The following is a 23,471-nucleotide window of genomic DNA, read 5'->3' as shown; positions in this document are numbered from 1 at the left end:
AGCCTAATTTGGGGGGGTGTTTTTTTTAAGTCGTGTACTTCTGCGGCACCTGGCTGGCTCAGATGACAGTGCGACTCTTGATCTCAGGGTCATGAGTTCGAGCCCCACATCGGGTATAGAGATTACTTGAATAAATAAAACTTAAAAAAAAAAAGTAGTGTATTTCTTTTCTGTAGCTATAAACTTCTTCAAAATAAAAGTTGAGGGAAGGGCACCTGGGTGGCTCAGTTGGTTAAGTGACTGCCTTCAGCTCAGATCATGATCCTGGAGTCCTGGGATCGAGTCCCGCATCGGGCTCCCTGCTCAGCAGAGTCTGCTTCTCCCTCTGACCCTACCCACTCTTGTGCTCTCTCTCTCACTCTCAAATAAATTAATTAATTAAATTAAATAAAAATCTTAAAAAAAATAAAGTAAAAGTTGAGGGAAAATGAATATACCTTTTACAAAATCAACTCTAGAAAAGAAAAAGGGTAGGTTCAGTACATAAAATCTGTTGTTTCTCAAAATTTACTGCTGGGAATAAGAGACTCCTTTAAGGAATGGGTTATTCCACACCCACTATTCGAGTCCCCTCCATGTGCGACCCAGATCCTGGAGTGTTGTCTCTCACACAATATGCAAAGAGGTTCCCTCATTCCTTTTTTTCATCACTTCTGGAGCTTTTATCAAAGCAATGATCTTCCCTTAGAGGTGTGAGAAGTGCTCTGAAGAGGAGGTGAGGTGGGTGGGCACCCACTCTGCTAAATTCCAGAACTCTAATGAGTTGGAAGCATGAACCCCAAGGCGCTTACAATTCAAACAAGAATGGCCCTTCTTCCATTCAGCCAAAGAGGTGAAGAAAGCCCCTGTGATTCTGGAGAAACTGCAGAACAGCGGAGTTCCCGAAGGCCACCCAGTGAGGCTGGAGTGCCGGGTGATAGGCATGCCGCCGCCCGTGTTCTACTGGAAGAAGGACAATGAGACCATCCCTTCCACCCGAGAGAGGATCAGGTACAGTCCGTTCCCATGTCCGCTCCCATGTTCAAACGGACTTCCAAGCTCAGTGGGACTTGCTGGGCATCCAAATAAGTCTGTTGTCTTTTGAACCTGGCTTCTTTCACTCAGCATGGCGCATTTGAGTGTCATCCATGTTATTATGCATATCAAGAACTTACTCCTTTTTGCTCCTGAAGGGCAATCCATGGTAGGGATGTCCCACAGTTTTAAAATGTTAATTTTTTCAGGATTAATTAGCAGGGTTTTTTTTTTATTTTAAACTCAGTTTTGTTAACATACAGTGTTATATTAGTTTCAGGTGTACAATATAGTGATTCAAAAATTCTATACATTACTCAGTGCTCATCACTGTTACGTGTGCTCTTAATCCCCTTCACCTGTTTCACCCATCCCCCCCATCCCCTGCCAACCTCCTCGCTGGTAACCATCAATTTGTTCTCTATGGTTAAGAGTCTGTTTTGGGGGTTGTCTCTTTTTTCCTTTGTTCGTTTTTTCTTAAATTCTACATATGAGTGAAATCATATATTTGTCTTTTTCTGACTGACTTACTTCATTTAGCATTATACTTTCTAGATCCATCAGTATTGTTGCAAATGATAAGATTTCATTCTTTTCGTGGCTGAGTAATATTCCTCTGTGTGTGTACACACACATGCACATATATATCTTCTTTATCCATTCATCTATCGATGGACACTTGGGTTGCTTCCATGTCTTGGCTAGTATAAATAATGCTGCAATAAACATGAGGGTGCATCTATCTTTTCGGATTAGAATTTTTGTTTTCTTTGCATAAAAACCCAGTAGTGGAATTAACTGGATCATATGGTGATTCTATTTTTAATTTTTTAAGGAGCATCCATACTGTTTTCCACAGTGGCCACACCAGTTTGCATTCCCACCAAGAGTGCATGAGGGTTCCTTTTTCTCCACATTCTTGCCAACACTTGTTGTTTCTTGTATTGATTTTAGCCATTCTGACAGGTGTGAGATGATATCTCATTGTGGTTTTGCTTTGCATTTCCCTGATGATGAGGGATGCTGAGCATCTTCTCATATGTCTGTTGGCCATCTGTATGTCTTCTTTGGATAAATGTCTGCTCATGTCTTCTGCTCATTTTTAAATTGAATTATTTGGTTTTTATGTGTTGAGTTATATTAAGTTCTTTATATATTTTGGATACTAACCTTTTATCCAATATGTCATATGTAAATATCTTCTCCCATTCAGTAGGTTGTCTTTTACTTTTGTTGATTATTTCCTGTGCTGTGCAGAAACTTTTTTTTTAAAGATTTTATTTATTCATTTCAGACACAGAGATACAGAGAGAGAGAGCATGAGCAGGGGGAGAGGCAGAGGGAGAGGGAGAAGCAGGCCCCTCCCAAGCCAGGAGCCCAATGTGGGGCTCGATCCCAGGACCCTGGGACCATGACCTGAGCCGAAGGCAAACGCTTAACCATCTGAGCCACCCAGGTGCCCTGTGCAGAAACTTTTTATTTTGATGTAGTCTTAATAGTTTATTTTTGCTTTTGTTTCCTTTGCCTCAGGAGATATGTCTAGAAAAATGTTGCTACAGCTGAAGTCAGAGAAGTTACTGTCTGCTCTCTTCTAGGATTTTTATGGTTTCAGGTCTCACATTTAGGTCTTTAATCCATTTTGAGTTTATTTTCCTGTATGGTGTAAGAAAGTGGTCCAGTTTCATTCTTTTGCATGTAGCTGTCCAGTTTTCCTAACACCATTTGTTGAAGAGACTGTCTTTTCCCCATTGCATATTCTTGCTTCCTGTGTGAAAGATTAATTACCATACAGTTGTGGGTTTATTTCTGGGCTCTCTATTCTGTTCCATTGATCTATTGGTCTATTTTTGTGCCAGCATCATGCTGTTTGATTACAACAGCTTTGTAGCATAACTTTTAATCTGGGATTGTGATACCTCCAGTTTTGCTTTTTTTTTTTAAGATTTTATTTATTTATTTGACAGAGAGAGACACAGCGAGAGAAGGAACACAAGCAGTGGGAGTGGGAGAGAAGCAGGCTTCCCGCTGAGCAGGGAGTCCGATGTGGGGCTCGATCCCAGGACCCTGGGACCATGACTTGAACCGAAGGCAGATGCTTAACGACTGAGCCACCCAGGCGCCCCTTGCTTTTCTTTTCAAGATTGCTTCAGCTATTTGGGGTCTTTTGTGCTTACATACAAATTTTAGGATCATTTGTTCTAGTTCAGTGAAAAATGCTGTTGGTATTTTGAGGGGGATTGCATTAAATCTGTAGATTGCTTTGGGTAGTATGGACATTTTAACAATATTCGTTCTTCTAACCCATGAGCATGGAATATTTTTCCATTTGTTTGTCTCATCTTCAATTTCTTTCATCATTGTTTTATCAATTTCTTTCATCAGTGTATTATAGTTTTCAGAGTACAGATCTTTCATCTCCTTGATTAAGTTTATTCCTAGGTATTTTATTATTTTTGGTGCAACTGTAAATCAGATTGTTTTCTTAATTTCTCTTTCTGCCGCTTCATTATTAGTATATAGAAATGCAATGGGGGGCAGGCGCCTGGCTGGCTCAGTCAGTGGAGCATGCAACTTTTGATCTTGGGGTTGTGAGTTCAAGCCCCACATTGGATGTAGAACTGACTTTAAAAAGTGTTAAAAAAAAAGAAGAAAGAAAGAAAGAAAGAAAGAAAGAAAGAAAGAAAGAAAGAAAGAAAGAAAGAAAGAAAGAAAAAGAAAGAAAGAAAGAAATGCAACAGATTTCTGTATATTGATTTTGAATCCTGCAACCTTACCGACTTCATTTATCAGTTCTAGTAGTCTCTAGGGTTTTCTATATATAGTATCATGTCATCTGCAAATAGTGAAAATTTTACTTCTTCCTTACCAATCTGGATGCCTTTTATTCCTTTTTCTTGTCTGATTGCTGTGGCTAGGACTTCCAGTAGTATGCTGAATAAAAGTGGTGAGAGTGGACATCTTTGTCCTATTCCTAACCTTAGGGGGAAAGCTTTCAGTTTCACACCATTGAGTATAATGTCTGCTGTGGGTTTTTCACATAAGGCCTTTATTATGTTGAGGTATAGTCTCTCTAAACCTACTTTGTTGAGAGTTCTTTCTGCATCTATTGAAATGATAATACGGTTTTTGTCCTTTCTCTTGTTTGTGTGATATATCACGTTGATTGATTTATGAATATTGAACTACCTTTGCAACCCAGGAATAAATCCCCCTTGATCATGGTGAATTTTTTTAATGTATTGTAGGATTCAGCTAGTTAATATTTTGTTGAGGATCTTTGCATCTGTGTTCATTAGAGATATTGTAGTATATCTCTGCAGTTTTCTGTCTTTCTTTCTCTCTTTCTTTCTTTTTTCCTTTCTTTCTTTCTCTTGTAATGTTTTTATCTGGTTTTGGTATCAGGGTAATGCTGGCCTCATAGAATGAATTTGGAAGGCTTCCTTCCTCTTCTATTTTTTAGAATAGTTTGAGAAAAATAGGTATTACCTCTTCTTTAAATGTTTGGTAGAATTCACCTGTGAAGCCATTTGGTCCTGGACTTTTGTTTGTTGGGAGTTTTTTGATTACTGATTCAATTTCATTGCTGGCAATCGGTCTGTTCAAATTTTCCATTTCTTCCTGATTCAGTATTGGGAGGTTATATGTTTCTAGGAATTTATCCATGTCTTCTAAGTTGTCCAATGTTGGCATGTAATTTTTTATAATATTCCCTTACAATCCTTTGTATTTCTGTGGTGTTGGTTGTTATTTCTCCTCTTTCATTTCTAATTTTGTTAAAACTTTAATTTTTAAATTTAAAAATGTATCAGGAATTTGTGAAGATCCTGCATATTGTCACATATCTTCAGTCATATTAGTACCCAGGAAACCCCTTTGACAGTAAAAAGCTAACATAAAATAAAGCAGAACAAAATATTAAGGCAGTAACTCCTTTTCTATCCATCACGACATGGTTATTTTTAAAGTAACTAAGAGGGGCGCCTGGGTGGCTCAGTCATTAAGCGTCTGCCTTCGGCTCGGGTCATGATCCCATGATCCCATGATCCCATGATCCCATGATTGAGCCCTGCAGCGAGCCCCGCTGTGAGCTCCCTGCTCAGCGGGAAGCCTGCTTCCCCCTCTCCCACTCCCCCTGCTTGTGTTCCCTCTCGTGCTGTCTCTGTCAAATAAATAAATAAAATCTTTAAAAAAATAAAGTAACTAAGAATCCAGTTTCCAAAAGTGGGTACCCTGCTAGATTTCCTCTAATCAACCTTATCTTTGCCATTTCGGTTGTATGCCATGAGGGGGCAAACAAAAGCAACTTGTGTACAAAAGTTTCTGCTGAGAATTATTTTTTCATAGTAAACTGAATTTGTCCCAGAGGATGTTGTAGCTGTGAAACTTTACAGAATTTTGGCATCTAAGAAGACTACATATATATAGGTCAAGATTTTTCTCTGGTAAAACTTAAAGCAAGCACAGAAAATATTCTTGAGTTAATGCTTCAGGCTAAATTAATATAACATGTTGGGGTGCCTGGCTGGCTCAGTCAGTACGGCATGCCACTCTTGATCTTGGGGTCATGATTTCAAGCCCCATGTTGGGCATAAAGTTTATTTAAAATAATAATAATAATTAACATAACATGTTAAACCCAGCCTGAAGTTCTAGTGTAATTATCCAAGATTGCAATGTGCAGCCAAGGGTGAGAACTAATGATGTGGAGGAAACAGAAGGAATTTTCTCCTGAACTGTATTAAACTAAATGCTGCACCTGCCCAGTTGGTTACGTTAAGAAATAACCCCTCCATTCTAACAGTACATCTATGCCTGGACTCTCATCTTGGTCTACTTTCTTATAGCTTCCTAGCAAAGTGCTTGTTGAAATGTCCAATCTGGTTTGGAAGAGAGATTTTTTTCTGGACTTTGGTTGTGACAAGTGGGGGCCCCTCTGGTGGGGAGTACAACTCCAAGAGAGGTGGAGCAGTGGGGAGGGCAAGAACTGGTCTCAGCCTGGGCTGTCAACCCTCATCTGGGCCTCACTGGGTTAACTCCTGCTCTTTTGTGACTCCTTTCCACTGTTCAGTTTGCCTTTGATAATTGCTTTAAGCTGATTCCCCCATCTCTCCCCGTAGAGTCAGGGAGGAGAGGGGAGGCACTGCAATGCTGGATTTGCCGCAAGGGTTTCCCTGAGCCCTGAACTGCTCAAGGCCTTTTCTGCCCCCAGGTACAATGCAGATGTGTTTTCTTTTTTCTCCAGTATGCACCAGGACACAACAGGGTATGTCTGCCTCCTCATTCAGCCAGCCAAGAAATCTGACGCTGGATGGTACACGTTGTCAGCCAAGAATGAAGCTGGCATCGTGTCATGCACCGCGAGGTTGGATATATACGGTAGGTGTAATGTCCTCAGTTAAACATCTGTGTGTGATAGACAGCTTAAAAGAATTTTTTAAAGGATAGGCGTAGTGTGTTTCCATAACTGAATTGGTTGGATTATATTTTAGTGCTTAAGCGATGGATTTTAAAAATCATTTCATTCTAGTCACCTCAGGGCTTTTGTACACGTTTGCATTTTACTATGAGCTTAAGCTTCTTCAAAAAAATGTCCTATAATATTAGGAATTACAGCTATTTCAGAATTTAACTGTGTTTATGCTTCTGATCATCCAACATCTCATGCTGTCTCCTTAATACCATGGGCCATCCACTGGAACTCCCTCCTCACTGCCTGTCATTCCCTGCAGACATACCTCCACCCAGCAGAATTTTCCTGCCCCCATTCATCTGTTAATTCATTCCACAAATATTTATTGTGCCAATCCCACAACCAGACTAATAATAGAGAGCTGTCCTAATAATAATATCAAATGATGTTTGTATAATGACTTGTAATTTACAAAATGGAACCCTTAGACCACCCCCAAACAATTATTGTAATTGTCATCGCCCTCATCTAAATGCTGAAGAAACTGAGACTCAGGGAGGTTAAGTGTCTCTAGCCAGGTTGCAAATGCAGGTTTTTGTATCCTTCCTTTGAGCCGTATTTCTAATTATCAAAAGAATTTAACAAGTTAGGGGTGCCTGGGTGGCTCAGTCATTAAGCGTCTGCCTTCGGCTCAGGTCATGATCAGGTCAGGACCCTGGGATGGAGCCCTGCGTCGGGCTCCCTGCTCTGCAAGGAGCCTGCTTCTCCCTCTCCCGCTCCCCCTGCTGTGTCCCCTCTCTCGCTGTCTCTCTCTCTCTGTCAAATAAATAAATAAATAAAATCTTAAAAAAAAAAGAATTTAACAAGTATACTTTATTAATGTAATGTGTCCTGCTCCTCTCCTCTATACTTTTGACATTAACTGATATTTTTCAAGATATATTCCTTAATCCAAAAGGGTGATTCTTTTTTTCCTCTCCTTTAAAATTTTTTTTAAAAAATAATTTAATAATTAATAAATTTCTTACTCATGACTGGTTCAACATGATTAACCAGAATAACAACTAAGAGTCACTGTGCCTAGAACCTGAGGTCCCTGCTATTCATAGGTGCATACTAGATATACCCCTAGGTAGACCATACAGGAGGGGCCTTGGCCTTCCATTTTTCCCTAGGTTTAATATTTGGAGGAAATACATAGGTTTCTGATTATTTTCCCTTATCCTTGGACTTGAAAAGAAATTCAACTGTGAGGGACACTGACTCTAATGTACTTTTCCCTGGTGAGGGAGTGGGGAGAGAGAGGCCATCGATATATTTAACCTAGTCTAAATCCCCTGTTCATTTCATCCACTTTCCCATGTCAGAGGGAAGTAGTTCTCCAGCTAAGAAACTCAGTACCAACAAGCCCTGAAACTGGTAAGTCTTGTCCCAGTCTTGCTCTCCACTTCCCAGTTCAGTTTTCTGGGCTCACCTCTCCCAGGCTCCTGTCTTGATTGAGCAGCACCAACAATAAGGGGTGCTGTTTCCTCGATTGGGACCTGGGAGTGGAGGAGGGAATGGAGGACTTGGGCTAAAATCAATCCCCTACCCCCTCACCACTACCACCACTACCACTTCCTGCCTGTCCAAGGAACCGGGACAGCAGATGGGCTCCCCTGTCTCATCCAAAGTAGGGCTTCTGATAGAAGAAATTACAGTAGTCTGGTTAAGAGGTCTGGAGCAGAGACTTGACTATTCACAATGGCCTCACTGAGTACCTGCTCTTCAGTGGAATCACTGTAAGTCTTGTCCTCACTTTTGCAGCTTTCCAAATTTGATTTTGTCAATTCATTCAGAGGTATTTAGATTCTAAAAAAAACTGATTCAAAATAATGAAATCAACAAAGGTCCAGTTTGTAAATGAGAATGCTAAATAGGTCCATAGCTTTCTAGGATCCAGAGCATCCGTGATCCCCAAGTGATGCTCCCCCTTCTCCACACCAAGTCCCTAGAAACCTAATCAGAAGACTGCTTGGTAATTTCTGAATCAGACACAACAGCAGGACAAAGCAGTTTGGATGGATACTTCATTCAGGCATGTTCAAGTCTAAGGATCATCTCTGCCAAAAACAAGGTCTCCTTTAGACAGTACTTGCTGAACATGGAAGTTCTAATACATTCTCTTTTGTCCCTGAACCATGGTTGATTGCACACAAGTTATGTTTCAGTGTTCTTGCTACAACTCATTAGAACCTGATTAGGCTGGTGAGTAGGTAGTGGCTGATTAGTGATTAGGGTGTGAAATAGGTACTTCTAGACCCATCTTTTGGCTTCAATGCATTACCTCAGGTTTCTTGTCTCTACCTTCTGAGGTACCTGCCCTTGAGAGCCTGCAGCTCTTTCTACACTGCCACTGGAAGACTCCATGCTAGGTCAGTGGGAGGGAACATAAGGGGAGATATTTTGACAAATCACCCTATACCGCTACTTTTTTTTTATTTTAAGATTTTTTATTTATTTGAGAAAGAGTGAGCGAGAGCGAGAGCACAACAGGGGAAGCAGCAGGCAGAGGGAGAAGCAAACTCCCCGCCGAGCAGGGAGCCCGATGCGGGACTCGATCCCAGGACTCTGGGATCATGACCTGAGCCGAAGGCAGATGCTTAACCGACTGAGCCACCCAGGCATCCCACTACAGCTACTCTTATAGTCCCAGATCGTGGATTTTGGAATTAGGAGCGTAAGAGATCGCCAGCCCAGTTTGCCTATTCCTGGCAGGGGAGGAGAGATTTTATTGTTCTTTTGCAAATGACACATTTCAGACCAGATACATTTCACAGAAAGTGTTTGAATGAGGACAGAATATACCCCTGCCTTGTACCCACTTGACTCCATTCCTTTGATTGTAACATGTTATTTGGTCCATTTTCCAGCTCAGTGGCACCAGCAGATCCCACCGCCCATGTCCATCCGGCCCGGTGGCAGTCGCTACGGATCTCTCACCAGTAAAGGACTTGACATTTTCTCTGCCTTCTCCTCCATGGAAAGCACAATGGTGTATTCATGCTCCTCTCGGAGTGTAGTGGAGAGTGATGAACTTTAGGAATGTCTGGGTGCCTGCTGTGTAAGGGGGCAGACTGTGGAGGGGGAAGGAGGACAAGCCAGACACAGTGGTTTCCAAACAAATAGATTTGAGTAAGTTCCCATGCTGCTGGGCCCGTGGCAAGAAGTGCTTTGAATAAGTCAGCTGGGGACTCTTGCAGTCTCAGCTGGGAAAAAGATGTAGGGCTGTGCCTTTTAAAGATTCCAACAAAAATGTGAGAAGACGATACAGATGAACCAAAGATGTCATGAAGCCATCCACTGCTTTGGGAAAAAGCTAGCATGATCCCTGCCCCCTGCTATTTTAGGGATATTTAGGCCCTACTAGGAGCAATGAGGGGCCATATGCTTGGGCTGAAAGGAGTTAGACAGTAGCGACCTTAGGTATCACTAACTCACCAAACAATGCAAAGGAAAAAGGTGGGGAGGTCTCCATTACCTTTCATCAATTACATCCATAGCAGTAGTTTTGATGGATTCATTTAATCAGCTTCTGCTTAACCTTAAGAGATCGTGCCATAAAACTCACAGATGTGGAGAAGCACTTTTGATTTTCTTATCCTGAGTGTACTGAGCCACATCATAAGGTGCCAAAATGTGCTTGAGACACAAAAAATTCACTGAAACCCTCAATATTGCACAGTGCACTCGTTCTATAGCCAAAACAAAGCCCCATTAGCCCGTCTGCACCATTTTCTTTTGGATATCATGGTGAGTGGTTTTTCTTTCTGACTTTATACATCCCAAAATTCTAGAACTGAAAGGCTGTTAGTAAACCAACCAAAAAGAAATCTTCTGTGGGGTCACTTTTAAAACTACTAGCTTCGATTGCCACTTGCAAAATATGCAAGAGTTGTCATCATCTGCCCTTCCCCACTCCCCAAAAGTCTGGAAGTATATGAGGCAGTGAAGGAGGAAGAGATGCAAACAAGGAGAGGAAGTGGTAGGAGAGTGTTGTTTTCACCTGCCCTAGAAGAGCAGTGGGTGTGGAAGGAGACGTCTTTAATAGGTATGAACTGTTTTTCAGATAATTTGCATTTTCTATATAGAAAACATCATGCTAACCAGGAAAGTAGGAGAAAAGGGGAATGTGCATCTTTGTTCTATCCCACCTATTCAAAACCTGCCTCTTAAGCAATTTTTAGACGTAAGTTGACTGTGATTATCCCCAGCACCTAGAAGAGTGCTTAGCACCGCATAGACATTCAATAGATATTTGTTGGATGAATGAATCTTACATTAGATAGGGAAATCTGCAATTCACACAGCACTCCAAAAATTGCCTTGGGAATGGTCATCACAGCACAGCTTGCTCCAGACTCACCTGTGAAATGAATTGGAGGTGTCTGTTACCAATTCCCTGTGCACAGGTGTCTGGCGTTCTCTGAGCCAGGCACCCTCAACTGGCATCTTACTCCAATGAACAAATAGTTGTTGTTTAGAAAGGCCTGAAATTTTCTTCACTTCAAGGAAAGGATTTCCAGTACAAAAATAAATTCATTCACTCAAAAAAAATCATTTGTGTGTCTACTCTGTATAAGATGCTATGTTAGAGACTTATGAATAAGACACAGTCCCTGACCTCAGGGAGCTTACAATCTAGTAGGGGAGGTAAGATGTAAGGCATAAAGAGTGCTGCTTTGCGTGGGGCGGGGGGGGGGGGGAATCTATTCTTTATCAAACAGAAGCTTCTCGTGCTTTTCATCCTATGTTTTTATGACTCTAAAATCATCTTAATATTTTCAATCTTTATTTCTTAATGAAACAAAATGCCGTAGGTTACATCATTAAGAAATGAAGGTTTCAGTCAGTTATGCAGCGAAATTATTTGATTTGGTTTCCTTTTTTCATGTATTCAGGAACAATATAAAAAATACAGGCAACTGTAATGAAATAGTATACGTTTCATGCAGAATGCGTCCTCTAAAATGTTCCGTTGCCATGGTGGCTTCTATTATGAAATCTCTTCTAGCCAAAGAGAACTTTCTAACTCCAGGATTGTTCCTTCTTGGTCGTTCACCTGACCTACCCATCACATCTATTTCTGTAAACCCTAAATAGTCCCCCGATGAAAGGATATTTTTCACCTCTATATGTCTTAGCTTTCTGGATACTTTTTATCTGTTGCTTTCTAGTGTTCACCGGAGAATTAGGATAAATATTATATTTGACCACTGGACGGCGCTGTCTAACCTAAAATATAAGAAACCTAAAAATCCCTGAAATTGGAGATGCTGGATTATGTCAATGCAGGCTTTCCGAACCTCAGCATCATTGACATTTTGGGGTGTATAATTCTTCATTGCAGGGGACTGCCCTGTGCAGTGTAGGATGTTTGGTAGCATCACTGGCCTCTAACTAGATGCCAGTACTATTAGTGGCCCATCCCCAGGTTGTGGCCACCCAAAATGTCTCCAGACAGTGTCATATGCTTCCTAGGAGGCAGAATCCTCCACCATTGAATGGATCAGTGCCCTGCTTTGAGAATTCCATTAGAAATCAATTATAATGAGGGATACTTATATAAGAAATTTTGCTTCTGCTGGATATGTTTGGACTCAACATGTCCAAAATCAGATTCATCATCTTCCCTTTCATAAATCATTCTTCAGCCTCGCTTACTGATTTCTATTAATGGCACTATCACATTCCTAGCAATCCAAATAAAAAGCATCCAAGTCAAGTCATTTTTTGCTTCCTCTAGCCAATCAATCACCAGATCCCATTAATTTTATTATTTCTTTTACATTCAGCCCTTCCTTTCCAACTCCCTGCAGTTCTCCCGTTCACACTTGCATTATTTTATTAATTCCCCTCAATATTTCTGACTTCAACTGTAATAAACGACTTCTAAGTGGCCTTTCTACCTCTGTTCCTGCCATTTCTCCCACCCAAATCCAGCCCAGATCTCAGTGGCAGCTCTTTCTTCCTGAAGTACTGCTCCACGTCTACTATTCCCCAATTTCAAACCCCCAGTGGCTCCCCGGAGCCAAATCAGGTACCCACTCTTCTACTCTGTGGTAGTCAAGGCTCGCTCCAATGTGATGCCAAAGCTTTTCAACGCATTCTTCAGAAAAGACACCCAATACAGCAACAAACCTAACACAGGCCCCTGGTTCCAGCTACATGCTTTTCTGTTGTCTCTACTTGGAAGGCTCTTTCCTCACCTCTACCTATGGCAATCTTATCTGTTCCTTAAAGCCCATCTGAAATGCCGCTGCCTCTGCGAACTATTTTCTGATCCCCCAGACCCCACCCAAATACAATTCTACTTTCTTTGAAAACTTATAGCCAGTTTCTTGAATCTGGAAGAAGAAAAGATGACCTTGTATAGTATTTTATATAAAACATAGCCTCTGTACACCTGCCTGTCCCCTCCCCTTGCACTAGCCAGTCTTGCCCACACTAGGTTTTAGCTTCTGTTGGTATGGACTGTGTCAAAAGTTTGTCATGTACCTTATACAGAGCAGGCATTCAATAAATACTCGTTGACCTAAACTGAACTTTAAATTTCTATGTAAGTTGATACGTTTCTATATAAAGTGAATTGAGTCTAGAGCAGTAGTTCTTAACCTGGGCTGCATATCAGAATCTCCTAAAGAGCTTTTAAAAATCTTGATACCCAGGCCACAACCCCAAATCAGTTAAGTCATAAGCTCTGGAATTGTGGCATAAGCATCAGTATTTTTTAAAGCTTCCCAGGTGATTCCAAAGAGCAGCTGAGATTAAGAAGAATAATTTCAGAACTTACCCATAATGGTCCAAAGGGATGCAGATGGCATAAAGTCGTAGTTTTGGCACTTGGTGAAGAACATACTCCCGCCTTGTGGTACATGCAGTGCATGCCTAGAAAGTAGAAATAAACACACACTTTGGCCTTATTAGACCCTACTATTTTGTGCAACACTCATTAGACATGTAGCATTCATGAAGCCCCCAGAGGAAGCTCAAAAACCTGCAAAAATGGACCAGGGAAAGAGGGGAAGTTGATACAATTTGTCTGACCCTTTGTTTCTAAAAGCCATACAGGTCCCATAAGCACTCTTCTCTCCAAACAACTTGAAGGGCGTTTCATAATTTGATTAGTCATGGAAATGGGGATCAAAGGGGAAAATGGAGAAAGGAAATGCACCATTTAAATGAAACCGCCTTTTTGAAACATAGCACCCTTCGCTAAAGGAAGGTTTTAATCAGAATTACCAAATAGTGGAACTGGTTTCAATGCATCTTTCTCTTTTTATTCCTAACTTTTGTAGGCATCCAATGAGAAATCACATAGTTGAGAGACCAGCAGTAGATAGAGCCAGAACTCTGAATGAAACATACCATAGGGAATAACTCCCAGAGGAGTCAAAAGCTGACTTATATAGGGACAGATTGACTTGGATAATCCTCAAATGACAAATGGGTTGCTTTCCAGATGTTCACTTATAAATTGGTTGTTTAAAACTCCAACAAATGTATTTCCTTACACATACAACACACAAAGCTAGATTTCCTAAGTGAACTCAGTAAAGCCCATTTAAGTGGGTCTACTTGTTGTAATTGTACTTTACTAATTGACTGAGTTACAATATCCATTACACCTGATTGGGTTATGGTCCCAAGAACAGGATCCAGCCAAAGCAGCCAATAAGAGAAGAGAGATTACTTCCTCCTTTTTTGTATCTACAATGTGTCAAAGCTAAAGTGTGTCTAAGGTCCTCTGCATCTATCCCCCATTCTGTGTTTTTCTCCCCAGATACCCTGTGCTCCAAGTTCTATAATCCCCCTCTGTGATAACCCATCCCATCTCAGCCTGCCACCATGCTTCATGCTCCAAAATGGCCTAACTCCAGTTCCAGGCGTCTGGGCCCAATGGTCAGAAGAAAGCAGTCCAACTGAACGAATTCCGAATGCCTGAGAGGCTTTTAACTTCACAGAGGGGCTACGTTTTTTTTAAAGCAGTTGCCTTCTTCCTCCCATCAACTTCTGATTGACAGAATTGCTGACAAAGTAAAAAAAAAAAAATCAGGTTGGGAGGAGAGGTCTAGAGAACCAACTGGGTCAGACACCCAAATTCTTGTTGATCACAGCCTCCTTCTGTCCTCTTCACGCCACACACTCCCCAAGTAGCTTCCAAGCTGAGATCCTGGCCTGAGTCTGTTTATATCTGGGCTATTTATGAATTGGTCGTAAGCTCAAAGGCAAAGTTCCTAACAATGACCTTTATTCAAGGTCCCTTCCAGGGTCCTTGGGTAACCTGGTCTCAAAGTATTTCTGCTGATGATTGAGTAGAAAATCAATGTGCTTTACCAGTAAGATGAACAGTGACTTAGATTACAATAAGCTTGTTGAAGTCCTTTTCATCACTGATTGCCTTTTCTTGTTTTATGTGGATCAACATTTCAGAAAGTTAATTACTGAAACACTGCTTGAAGAATGCCAAGCATCTTCAACTTTGACAATGCAGTGGTCACCAGTATGCTAAAAAGAGTTGCTAATACCATGTTTTTAAACATCTGTGTAGGGCGCCTGGGTGGCTCAGTTGGTTGAGTGACTGCCTTCAGCTCGGGTCATGGTCCTGGAGTCCCGGGATCGAGTCCCACATCCGGCTCCCTGCTTGGCGGGGGGTCTGCTTCTCCCTCTGACCCTCTGACCCTCTTCCCTCTCATGCTCTCTGTCTCTCACTCTCTCTCAAATAAATAAATAAAATCTTTAAAAAATAAAAAATAAAAAAATAAACATCTGTGTAGTGCAAAAAAATGCATATTTTTTGAAAATATGTTTGCCTCTTATTTCTAATTATATTAGTTAGCATACTTGGTATTATAGAATGATAAACAGGCTGCCTTTTGTTAATATGTAAATAATGGCCACCTCACACTCCAAAAAGCAATAGCCTTGAAATTGCAAGAAATAGAGAAAGAACACACTTTTCAATCCTCTGAGAATTGTGCCAAAAATGCTGAAAGCATAAAGAGAATGGCTGTACTGTAGAGGCATATAAATACTAATTTACTAGAAGATTTTAACATATGAGTGAATAGAAAATGTTTCCCTAGGAATAGAAATTAAAAGATTTCAACACTATTTGACAATAAATATTTCAAGGCTGAAATAAATGTATATTTTTCTTTAAAATGAAGAAAACAGTTCTAGTTTCCAGGTTTAAACTTTTTGATGAAGATTCAACCAATTTTTTAATGTACAAATATATTTGACAATTGGAAGTGATTTTGAAAAATTATTCTAATTCAAATTGTATAAATTACAACATGAATTATAATCTGGTTAAATATCAACAGAGCAACAGAAAGATAACTAGGTTTTAATCTTCCTAAAATATCCAGCAAATCCAGTAGACCTCTTATAAAATGTTCTTTAGCTCTCTAAGATAAAAATTCATTCTGCCTCCTAACTGAAAACAGAGACACATTTAAAAATGCGACTTAAAGATGGGAAAGATGGGGTGGAGAGGCTTGACCAGTTTAGATTGGAAATTAATGGAGATACAATAAAGAGGTGTTTTGGGGCACCTGGCTGACTCAGTTGGTGGAGCATGCAATTCTTGATCTCACGGTTGTGAGTTTGAGCCCCATGTTGGGTATAGAGATTACTTAAAAATAAAGTCTTAAAAAAAAGCTGTTTTAATACCCGTAAGAAACATAAGTTTTCATATAGTATGGTAAGACTGAATTGTACAATGTTCCAAAATTCCAGAGAACCTGATGTTTTTCACAGATTCAGTGACTTATCTGCAAACTAGCAGATTCTTGTAATTTTCCCACAATTAGTAGTGTAAGAATTCAGTGAATTATATGCTAGTATTGACTATAGCAGTCACTACCAAAAGATTACTAAATGTGCATGTGTACAGAGTATAAATGGTTTTACTGTGTTTAAGGAGAGTTAAAACCCTAAAATAATTCAAATGAAATCATTTGTATGCAACTGCATTGTCTTAATGCACATGTGTAAATTAAATTTTACTTTATCAGTATTTTTATTTCAGAGACACCTTATCTTCTTTTCTGATTTTCACTTACTTTTCCAATCTTTAGCATTAAGTTTCTTTTTTTTTTAAGATTTTATTTATTTATTTGACAGAGAGAGACATAGCGAGAGGGAACACAAGCAGTGGGAGTGGGAGAAGCAGGCTCCCCATGGAGCAGGGAGCCCGATGCGGGGCTCAATCCCAGGACCTTGGGATCATGACCTGAGCTGAAGGCAGACACTTAACGACTGAGCCACCCAGGCACCCCTTTAGCATTAAGTTTCTTAATCCACCCTTTTCCCTTTGTTACCTTTCTGTTGAGATTTTAAAAATCTGTAAAATATTTAATAGCATTAGGAAAGCTCCTTATTTCTAGGCATTCTCAGGTGAATTTCTAGGAATTCAAGGGGAATTTTAATAATTCAGATGAATTTCAGACACATTCTCTGATTTTTCTATAACTCTGAGGTCTCTTGTTTCTTTATCCATAAAATAAACAAAATACTTGATTGAAACTTTTCCAGGATGGAGGCTAGGATAAATAAACATTTATGAAGAATTTACTTTGGAGACCCCCAAAAAAGTATAGCAGTTTTTTTATTCCAAAGGAAACATTTAAAATATTTTTCTCCAAAGTAAGTAGTTAGATTTGCTTTAAACATTCACATTTCTTTCCTGCCCCACTACCCTGTTTTTCTTTAGAGGAGTAGTACAAAATGGTGGAATCGTCTTCTAACATGGTATGCAGTTAAAAGAAGAATCTAGAGAAAAATCAAATGAATTCAAGAAATATTCTATCCGCTTTCTGCGGCAGATTCCAGGAAAATTCATTTTGGCGTAGATAGAATAGCCTACAGGAATTCTGACTCCTGTGTCCATGATTGAAGCTAGTGGAAATAATGACTCTGCCGCCCACAAAGAAAGAGCAAAGGAGTTCCTGTATTCCTTTCTGGCTTAAGCAGTTCAGGACAACTTCATTGTACTATTCCAGACCCCAGTGAAAAAACTTTTGTTTCATGCTAGCATGTCAATGGCCTTATGTTGAAATGAATCAACTTTACAATAACAGATAGATATGGACCCACAAAAATGAGCACAGCCTTTGGCCACTGTTTTTGCATTCTTGGCTACATCGAGTCTGAATTTAACCCCAATGATTCATTTCAGCCATGAGGAGTGACAAAGGATGTACATATGCCCACAGGCATGGACACACATGCACACAAACACACACACTTCAACTGAGGCATGGAGCACCCATAGCTAACATTCAATCAGAATCAGCACACAATCACACACACACACTTCAACTGAGGCATGGAGCACCCATAGCTAACATAATTCAATCAGAATCAAGAGATGCCTCTTACAAACATGGTATGCTTCCATCTTAGGAAGCTTGAGTCAACTTATTTTCTAAAGTACTTTTTTGATTATTGAAATCCTAATGGAAAAAACATTGTAGCAGCCATTTTAAAATGTGTGAATTATATAAACTATGTTTTGCTTCCATTACTAAAAAGCAATTAATGGATCTTGGCTTTTATTCCTGTTCTTCATCATGATGCATGTTAGATATTCTGTGGAACTGAAAACAAGTGATCACGTAAGCCCAAATGTTTGTGAGCATAAACTGTGTCTTTCTTCAAAAGGTATGTGGTACTATATTCCCGTAGACCAGGCATCTCCATGACATTGTTACTGTTTCCTAGTCTTGCTTTCTTAAAGATTTGTTGGGGGTTGTGTTTTGTTTGGAAACTTTGCAATTAGAAGAAAAAAAAATAAGAATTAAGAACCAGTATTTAATTCAATCTGGATATTTTAAAAAGCAATTTAGAGGATGTGATGGACTGTTTCTTTATTCATTAAATAAATTTTATTTATTCTCAGTTAATTGTTGGGTTTGTTTTGCTCTGTATCTTGGTTCCAGACTATGTATGTGAGATAGGTAAATTCTTGTTTTCAGTGGTTTTCTTTCAGCTCAGGTATTTTTTGGATACACTGCCAGTTTAAAATAGCAATCTTAAAGACCTATGTTACTTTAATAAAACAATTGTTAGAGCTTGTACACACTTGTATTCATGACGAGAGAGCAGAATGGATTATACCCATGTATGAAGACAGGTCATATATTTATGGTGTTTTTTTTTTAAGATTTTATTTATTTATTTGACAGAGAGAGAGACACAGCGAGAGAGGGAACACAAGCAGGGGGAGTGAGAGAGGGAAAGCAGGCTTCCCGCAGAGCAGGGAGCCCGAAGCGGGGCTCGATCCCAGCACCCTGGGATCATGACTGAGCTGAAGGCAGATACTTAACGACTGAGCCACCCAGGCGCCCTATTTATGGTTTTATACGCACTTTGAAATTGTTTTCATCCATAGGTAGCAAAAAGAGGTAGCTTTAGTGATGCCTAAGCAGAGAGCAGAGGTGAGCCAAATTCAGTCCAAAAACAGCACTATGCTTTTACTATAAGATGGCAAAATTTAAGTAACTGAGCCTCAGTTGTTGAATCCTACACTTCTATTAACCACAACACAAATACATTCTATCTGGTTCATATCTAACAAATTTTAGATCTTCATTACTATAAAGGCCACCTCATTAAGAAACTGGCTGTATTGGATGTTAAAAAAGATAGCCCAATCCTCTTCACATTTGCAAATACCAAACGTTGGAAGTCAATATAATCACTTTTTTGTAATGAGGTTAATGATGTTATAGTACATATTGTTCAGTTAAGTGGTTTTTAACACTGACATCCTACTAGAATCACCTGGGGAAATTTTTAAACTATGTCCAAGCCTCATCTTGGAGCAGTTAAATCAATTCTTGAGCTGAGGGCTCCAGACCTGGTATTTTTTTACAAGACTCCTAATGATCCTAGTGACTCTAATGAGCAGACAGGGCTGAGAACCACTGGCTTGGATGGTCTTTCACATCTTGATAGCCCTGTTCATTTGTATATGGTTTTCAAGACTTCTGACCCTGGGGTTTGGGTATTCAGCCTCCGGCTAGCACCTAGGAAGAGCTCAGATATAATAACTAGTCAAACTGAAAACCTGCCCAGGGGAGTCTTCTTTTATCATTTAATGTCCCCTCTTAAGAGTTCTTATGGCATAGGTTACTGGTACTACACTGTTGAAGCATTCAGCTATGCTTTGTTTAGGACTGCTTATTGATTAGTACATGTGTGTTCTTCTTGGCTGCATACCCAAGGACAGGGCTGCTGTTAAGCAAGCCTGTGTGTGGGTAGCTGCTTGATAACATTTGTTGATTTTTTTAAAGATTTTATTTATTTATTTGAGAGAGAGAACACACGCAGGGGGAGCAGGAGAAGCAGGCTCCCCGCTGAGCAGGGAGCCCAACGCGGGTCTCAATCCCAGAACCCTGGGATCATGACCTGAGCCGAAGGCAGACACCCAACTGACTGAGCCACCCAGGTGCCCCTGTTGATTTTTTTAAAAAGGGAGCCCAGGTAAAAGAATATTTTTGAATTTCAATATGCCCTGCTGTCAAACTAGAAAGGACACAGATTTTTCAAATGTGGACAGTATAGAGTACTGTAGAGTTGCAACTCTTTAGTGTTTTGGTATATGTATGATAATACATGAATCTTAACTTCAAAAAGATTTTGCACTTATGCTATCCAAGCTCTTAATCCATAAAACATAATGGATTTCCCACTGTACAGTTTTTGGAGTTTTATCAAAGACTGGATTTTTTTAAAAGATTGTATTTATTTATTTGACAGAGAGAGACACAGCGAGAGAGGGAACACAAGCAGGGGGAGTGGGGGAGGGAGAAGCAGGCTTCCCGCTGAGCAGGGAGCCCGATGCGGGGCTCGATCCCAGGACCCTGGGGTCATGACCTGAGCCGAAGGCAGACGCTTACCTGAGCCACCCAGGCACCCCTATCAAAGACTGGATTTGATCACTGAGACCCATTTACTTTTCCCTCAAATGTCTTCCAGGAAAACATAGTACATCAAGTGGGATGGATAGCTTAGGGATTTGGTAAGAGCTAAATTGCTTCCAGAGATTTCAAAAACACAGGACAGGCAGCTATAGGTAAAATATTTAAAGGACAGATTCCCATTCTTTTTGGAGAATGGGGATGGGGAAGAAGAGACACAGGATGAGGATCCTATCTTTTTAATTAAATTGTTCGATTTCACTAAGAAACTACTGTTAATCAAAAAAGACATATTTATTGAGTTTATTCTACCTATCCCTCTATACTAAAAGCCATAGAGATAAAAATGAAAAGCACAGTTCTCTTTTACAAGGTATTTACAGTCTAGAGAGTGGGATATGAACCCTACTGGGAAAAGGAGTCCATCTTAATACATTTTTGAGAACTGTCCTAATTAATACATTTTTAGTACTGATTTTATTCATTCTCAAACTCTACAAATTTACTGGGATTATTAATGAAGCTTTATGAGTCTAAACAATAAACTACTGTGCCCAAATAGTAAGAAAGGCAGATGCCCAGAGCCTTGCCATTAGTTCAAGTACACACTGCAGTGTGGAGTGTGGCCAGAAAGAGAACCTGGCATCGTCTCTTCCAGAGCTGTGTAGTTTAAACTATAGTGTCTTCTAAGAGCCTAAACATTTTACCCTCTAATTCGCAGTGAGGAAGCAAAGCCCTGAGCCCTCCTCAGTTTCTTATTAATGGATATCAGAAGGGAAGGGAAATTCAGCATTGGTTTCTCAAAGTTTTCTAGAGATACACTTGCGATTTTGTAAGTTTAAGTTTATGCCCTGGGGAAGACACTTTCATTCCTTACAAATCAAATGGATTTTGATAATTAGGGATAACTAAGAAAGTAAAATTTCTACGGAGACTTTCTATAGAAATAAATATAAATTGCCAATAGGTGGCTGCCTCTGATGTTAGGCGTTGGAATCCGTAAGTTTGGGGAATGTCACTATTGTTTCTGTTGACTTGTGAAAAATGTCAAATGCACACACAACTTAGAGTCTTGTTTTTTCTAGTTATTATTTCTAATTACTATTTCTAATAATGCACGCAGAGCTGTTGACCAAGTCACTCTTTACATTAAAGGTTTGGTTTATTCATCCAATGGTTAAGCAAATTTATAAAAATAATTCAAACCAATACCATGCATACTATTTTGCTCTAATCTTGATTAGTCTTGATGGTGGTGATGCCCTTTTTGCTAGCTTGTATTGATTAAAAGGAAATCACTTACAAAAGCAACATTTTTTAAGTTCTCAGTGCTAGTTACATTTATATATATATTAACATATATATATTCCTATATAGGAATAAATATATTTATTTGGGTACTTGTAAGGAATTAGTAGTAATTGGCTTAAATAAAATATTGAGGAATTGTATATCTAGTTACTTAAAAGCTAAACGTTATTTCAACTACTTTAACCTTTAAAAAAAACATGAAAAATGTATCTATATTTCCAAGTTCACAGAGAAAGCTTTCAAATTAATTATTTGTATTCTCATCAGCTTGTCTTTTTTTTTTTAAACGAAGTATTACAAAAGGGCACATTTGCCAATCAGTGCAATTAGATTTCAACGTTCCATATCTTCACTCAGAGAAGCACTCAAATCATCGTCCCCAAAGAGGCCTTTATTGCCATCAGGAAACTAGCAGGGCACTTGGCATGAAGAACAAACCCACATTTTTATTTATATATTACAAAATCTATATTTTATAATGTATACATTTAAAAATACAGAGCACTCACGCCCTGTACTCTAGCAAAAAAAAACTATGACTACTTCATGCATACACACACAATGCACTAAGCATAAATGCATTTACACGACGGGTAGGTAGCTGTTTTAAGCATACAGAAGTAATGGATATTGTCAACTTCACCCGAACAAGTCAAACTTACAAAGTTTAAGAAAGTTATTATCTCTCTGAGGACTAAAACTGCAGTATAGCCTAATCCTATTTTTTTCTTAAGATTGTTTTCCCTCAAAGTCGTCCCAAAAAAGGGGGAAGGGGCATTATTTTCACAGCAATCAAAACCATTCACAAGATCCATTAATGTAATCTACAAAATACCGATAAGGAGGAAGAGAAAGGCAATAAAATCGTGTCCGTAAGACCGGTGACGCGAATAAAAGTAACCTGAAAGTTTGCTATTTTATTCTAAGACTGCATCCTTGGCCACCTACTGGGGAACGGGCCACGGCTCCGGAGCTCGATTACTGGGCATCTCCCCCTGGCAGGGCCGCGCGCCCTAAATGGCCATCTGAAAGGGCTCTGGCTGGAAGCCGAAGAGCCTCTGGCCGTAGGGCTCGCTCTCACCCGGTAGCTTCGCGCCCGCAAACGGAAGGTAGTGGTCGCGGCCAAAGTGCTCACAGTGGAGACTGACCCAGTCCCGCTCCGAGCCGAATCGCTCGGCCTCGGCCAGGATACGGGTCAGCGCCATGATGTAGCTCAGTGCCATCTGCAGGGTCTCATACTTGGACAGCTTTTTATCCTGGCCCCACTGGGGCACCACCCTGCGCAGGCGATCGAACGCCGTGTTGAGACCCTGCATGCGACGGCGCTCGCGTGCGTTGGCCGCCAAGCGCCTGCGCGCCGCGCTCTCCAGCCTTCCAGCCCCGGCGCACGCACCCGCGCACTCGGCGCCAACTGCGCACGGGGCCGCGGCGCGCGCTGCCGCCGCCGCGTTGCTGGGCTTGCAGGACTTCATCCCCCGCCGGAAGGAGGGAGGCGCTGAGCTCACTCGCCCGCTTAGGCACCTGCGCGCGAGCCGGTCTATCGAGCCGCTCCCCAACGTGGCTCTTCTGAGCGAGTAAGTCATACACAAAGCAACTCGTGTGGAATCAGAGTTTACAGTGGGGAGTAGGGGACCCCGCCTTCCGTCCTACTGGATAACCAGATTGATGTCTCTTCACTGGCTCAAATTTAGGGGAAACTGAGGTGCTGAAGAGAAAGTCATTTTCCCAACGTGAGGTTGGAAAAGAGAAGGGAACCTTCTTGCTGC

General features: G+C 40.4%; 2 protein-coding genes across 3 annotated transcripts in view; one reads left to right on the top strand and one right to left on the bottom strand.

The window, feature by feature from the left end:
• The window catches only part of MYPN (myopalladin), a 70,725-nt gene extending 61,219 nt beyond the window's left edge, over window positions 1-9,506 (top strand). For both annotated transcript variants that reach the window (XM_028109671.1, XM_028109672.1), the window contains exons 17-19: window positions 825-990; window positions 6,257-6,390; window positions 9,337-9,506. In XM_028109671.1, coding sequence (XP_027965472.1) covers window positions 825-990; window positions 6,257-6,390; window positions 9,337-9,506 — 470 coding nt within the window. The remainder of the gene's footprint in view (window positions 1-824; window positions 991-6,256; window positions 6,391-9,336) is intronic.
• A 13,212-nt stretch (window positions 9,507-22,718) lies between these two features.
• ATOH7 (atonal bHLH transcription factor 7) lies at window positions 22,719-23,177 on the bottom strand. The gene has a single exon (XM_028109529.1). It carries the CDS (start codon window positions 23,175-23,177, stop codon window positions 22,719-22,721), a length of 459 nt encoding a protein of 152 aa, XP_027965330.1.
• Between the last annotated feature and the right edge of the window lie 294 nt (window positions 23,178-23,471).

Source organism: Eumetopias jubatus, unplaced genomic scaffold, assembly GCF_037043125.1.
Source record: "Eumetopias jubatus isolate StellerSeaLion01/CBP00866 unplaced genomic scaffold, mEumJub1_p1.0 scaffold_17, whole genome shotgun sequence".
NCBI lineage: Eukaryota > Metazoa > Chordata > Mammalia > Carnivora > Otariidae > Eumetopias > Eumetopias jubatus.
The sequence above is the reverse complement of the archived record's forward strand: the minus strand, read 5'-3'. Positions and strand labels throughout refer to the sequence as shown.

Excerpts from the sequence above, each read along its gene's own strand:
- ATOH7 (XM_028109529.1), bottom strand. The coding sequence starts at position 23,177 with ATGAAGTCCTGCAAGCCCAGCAACGCGGCGGCGGCAGCGCGCGCCGCG.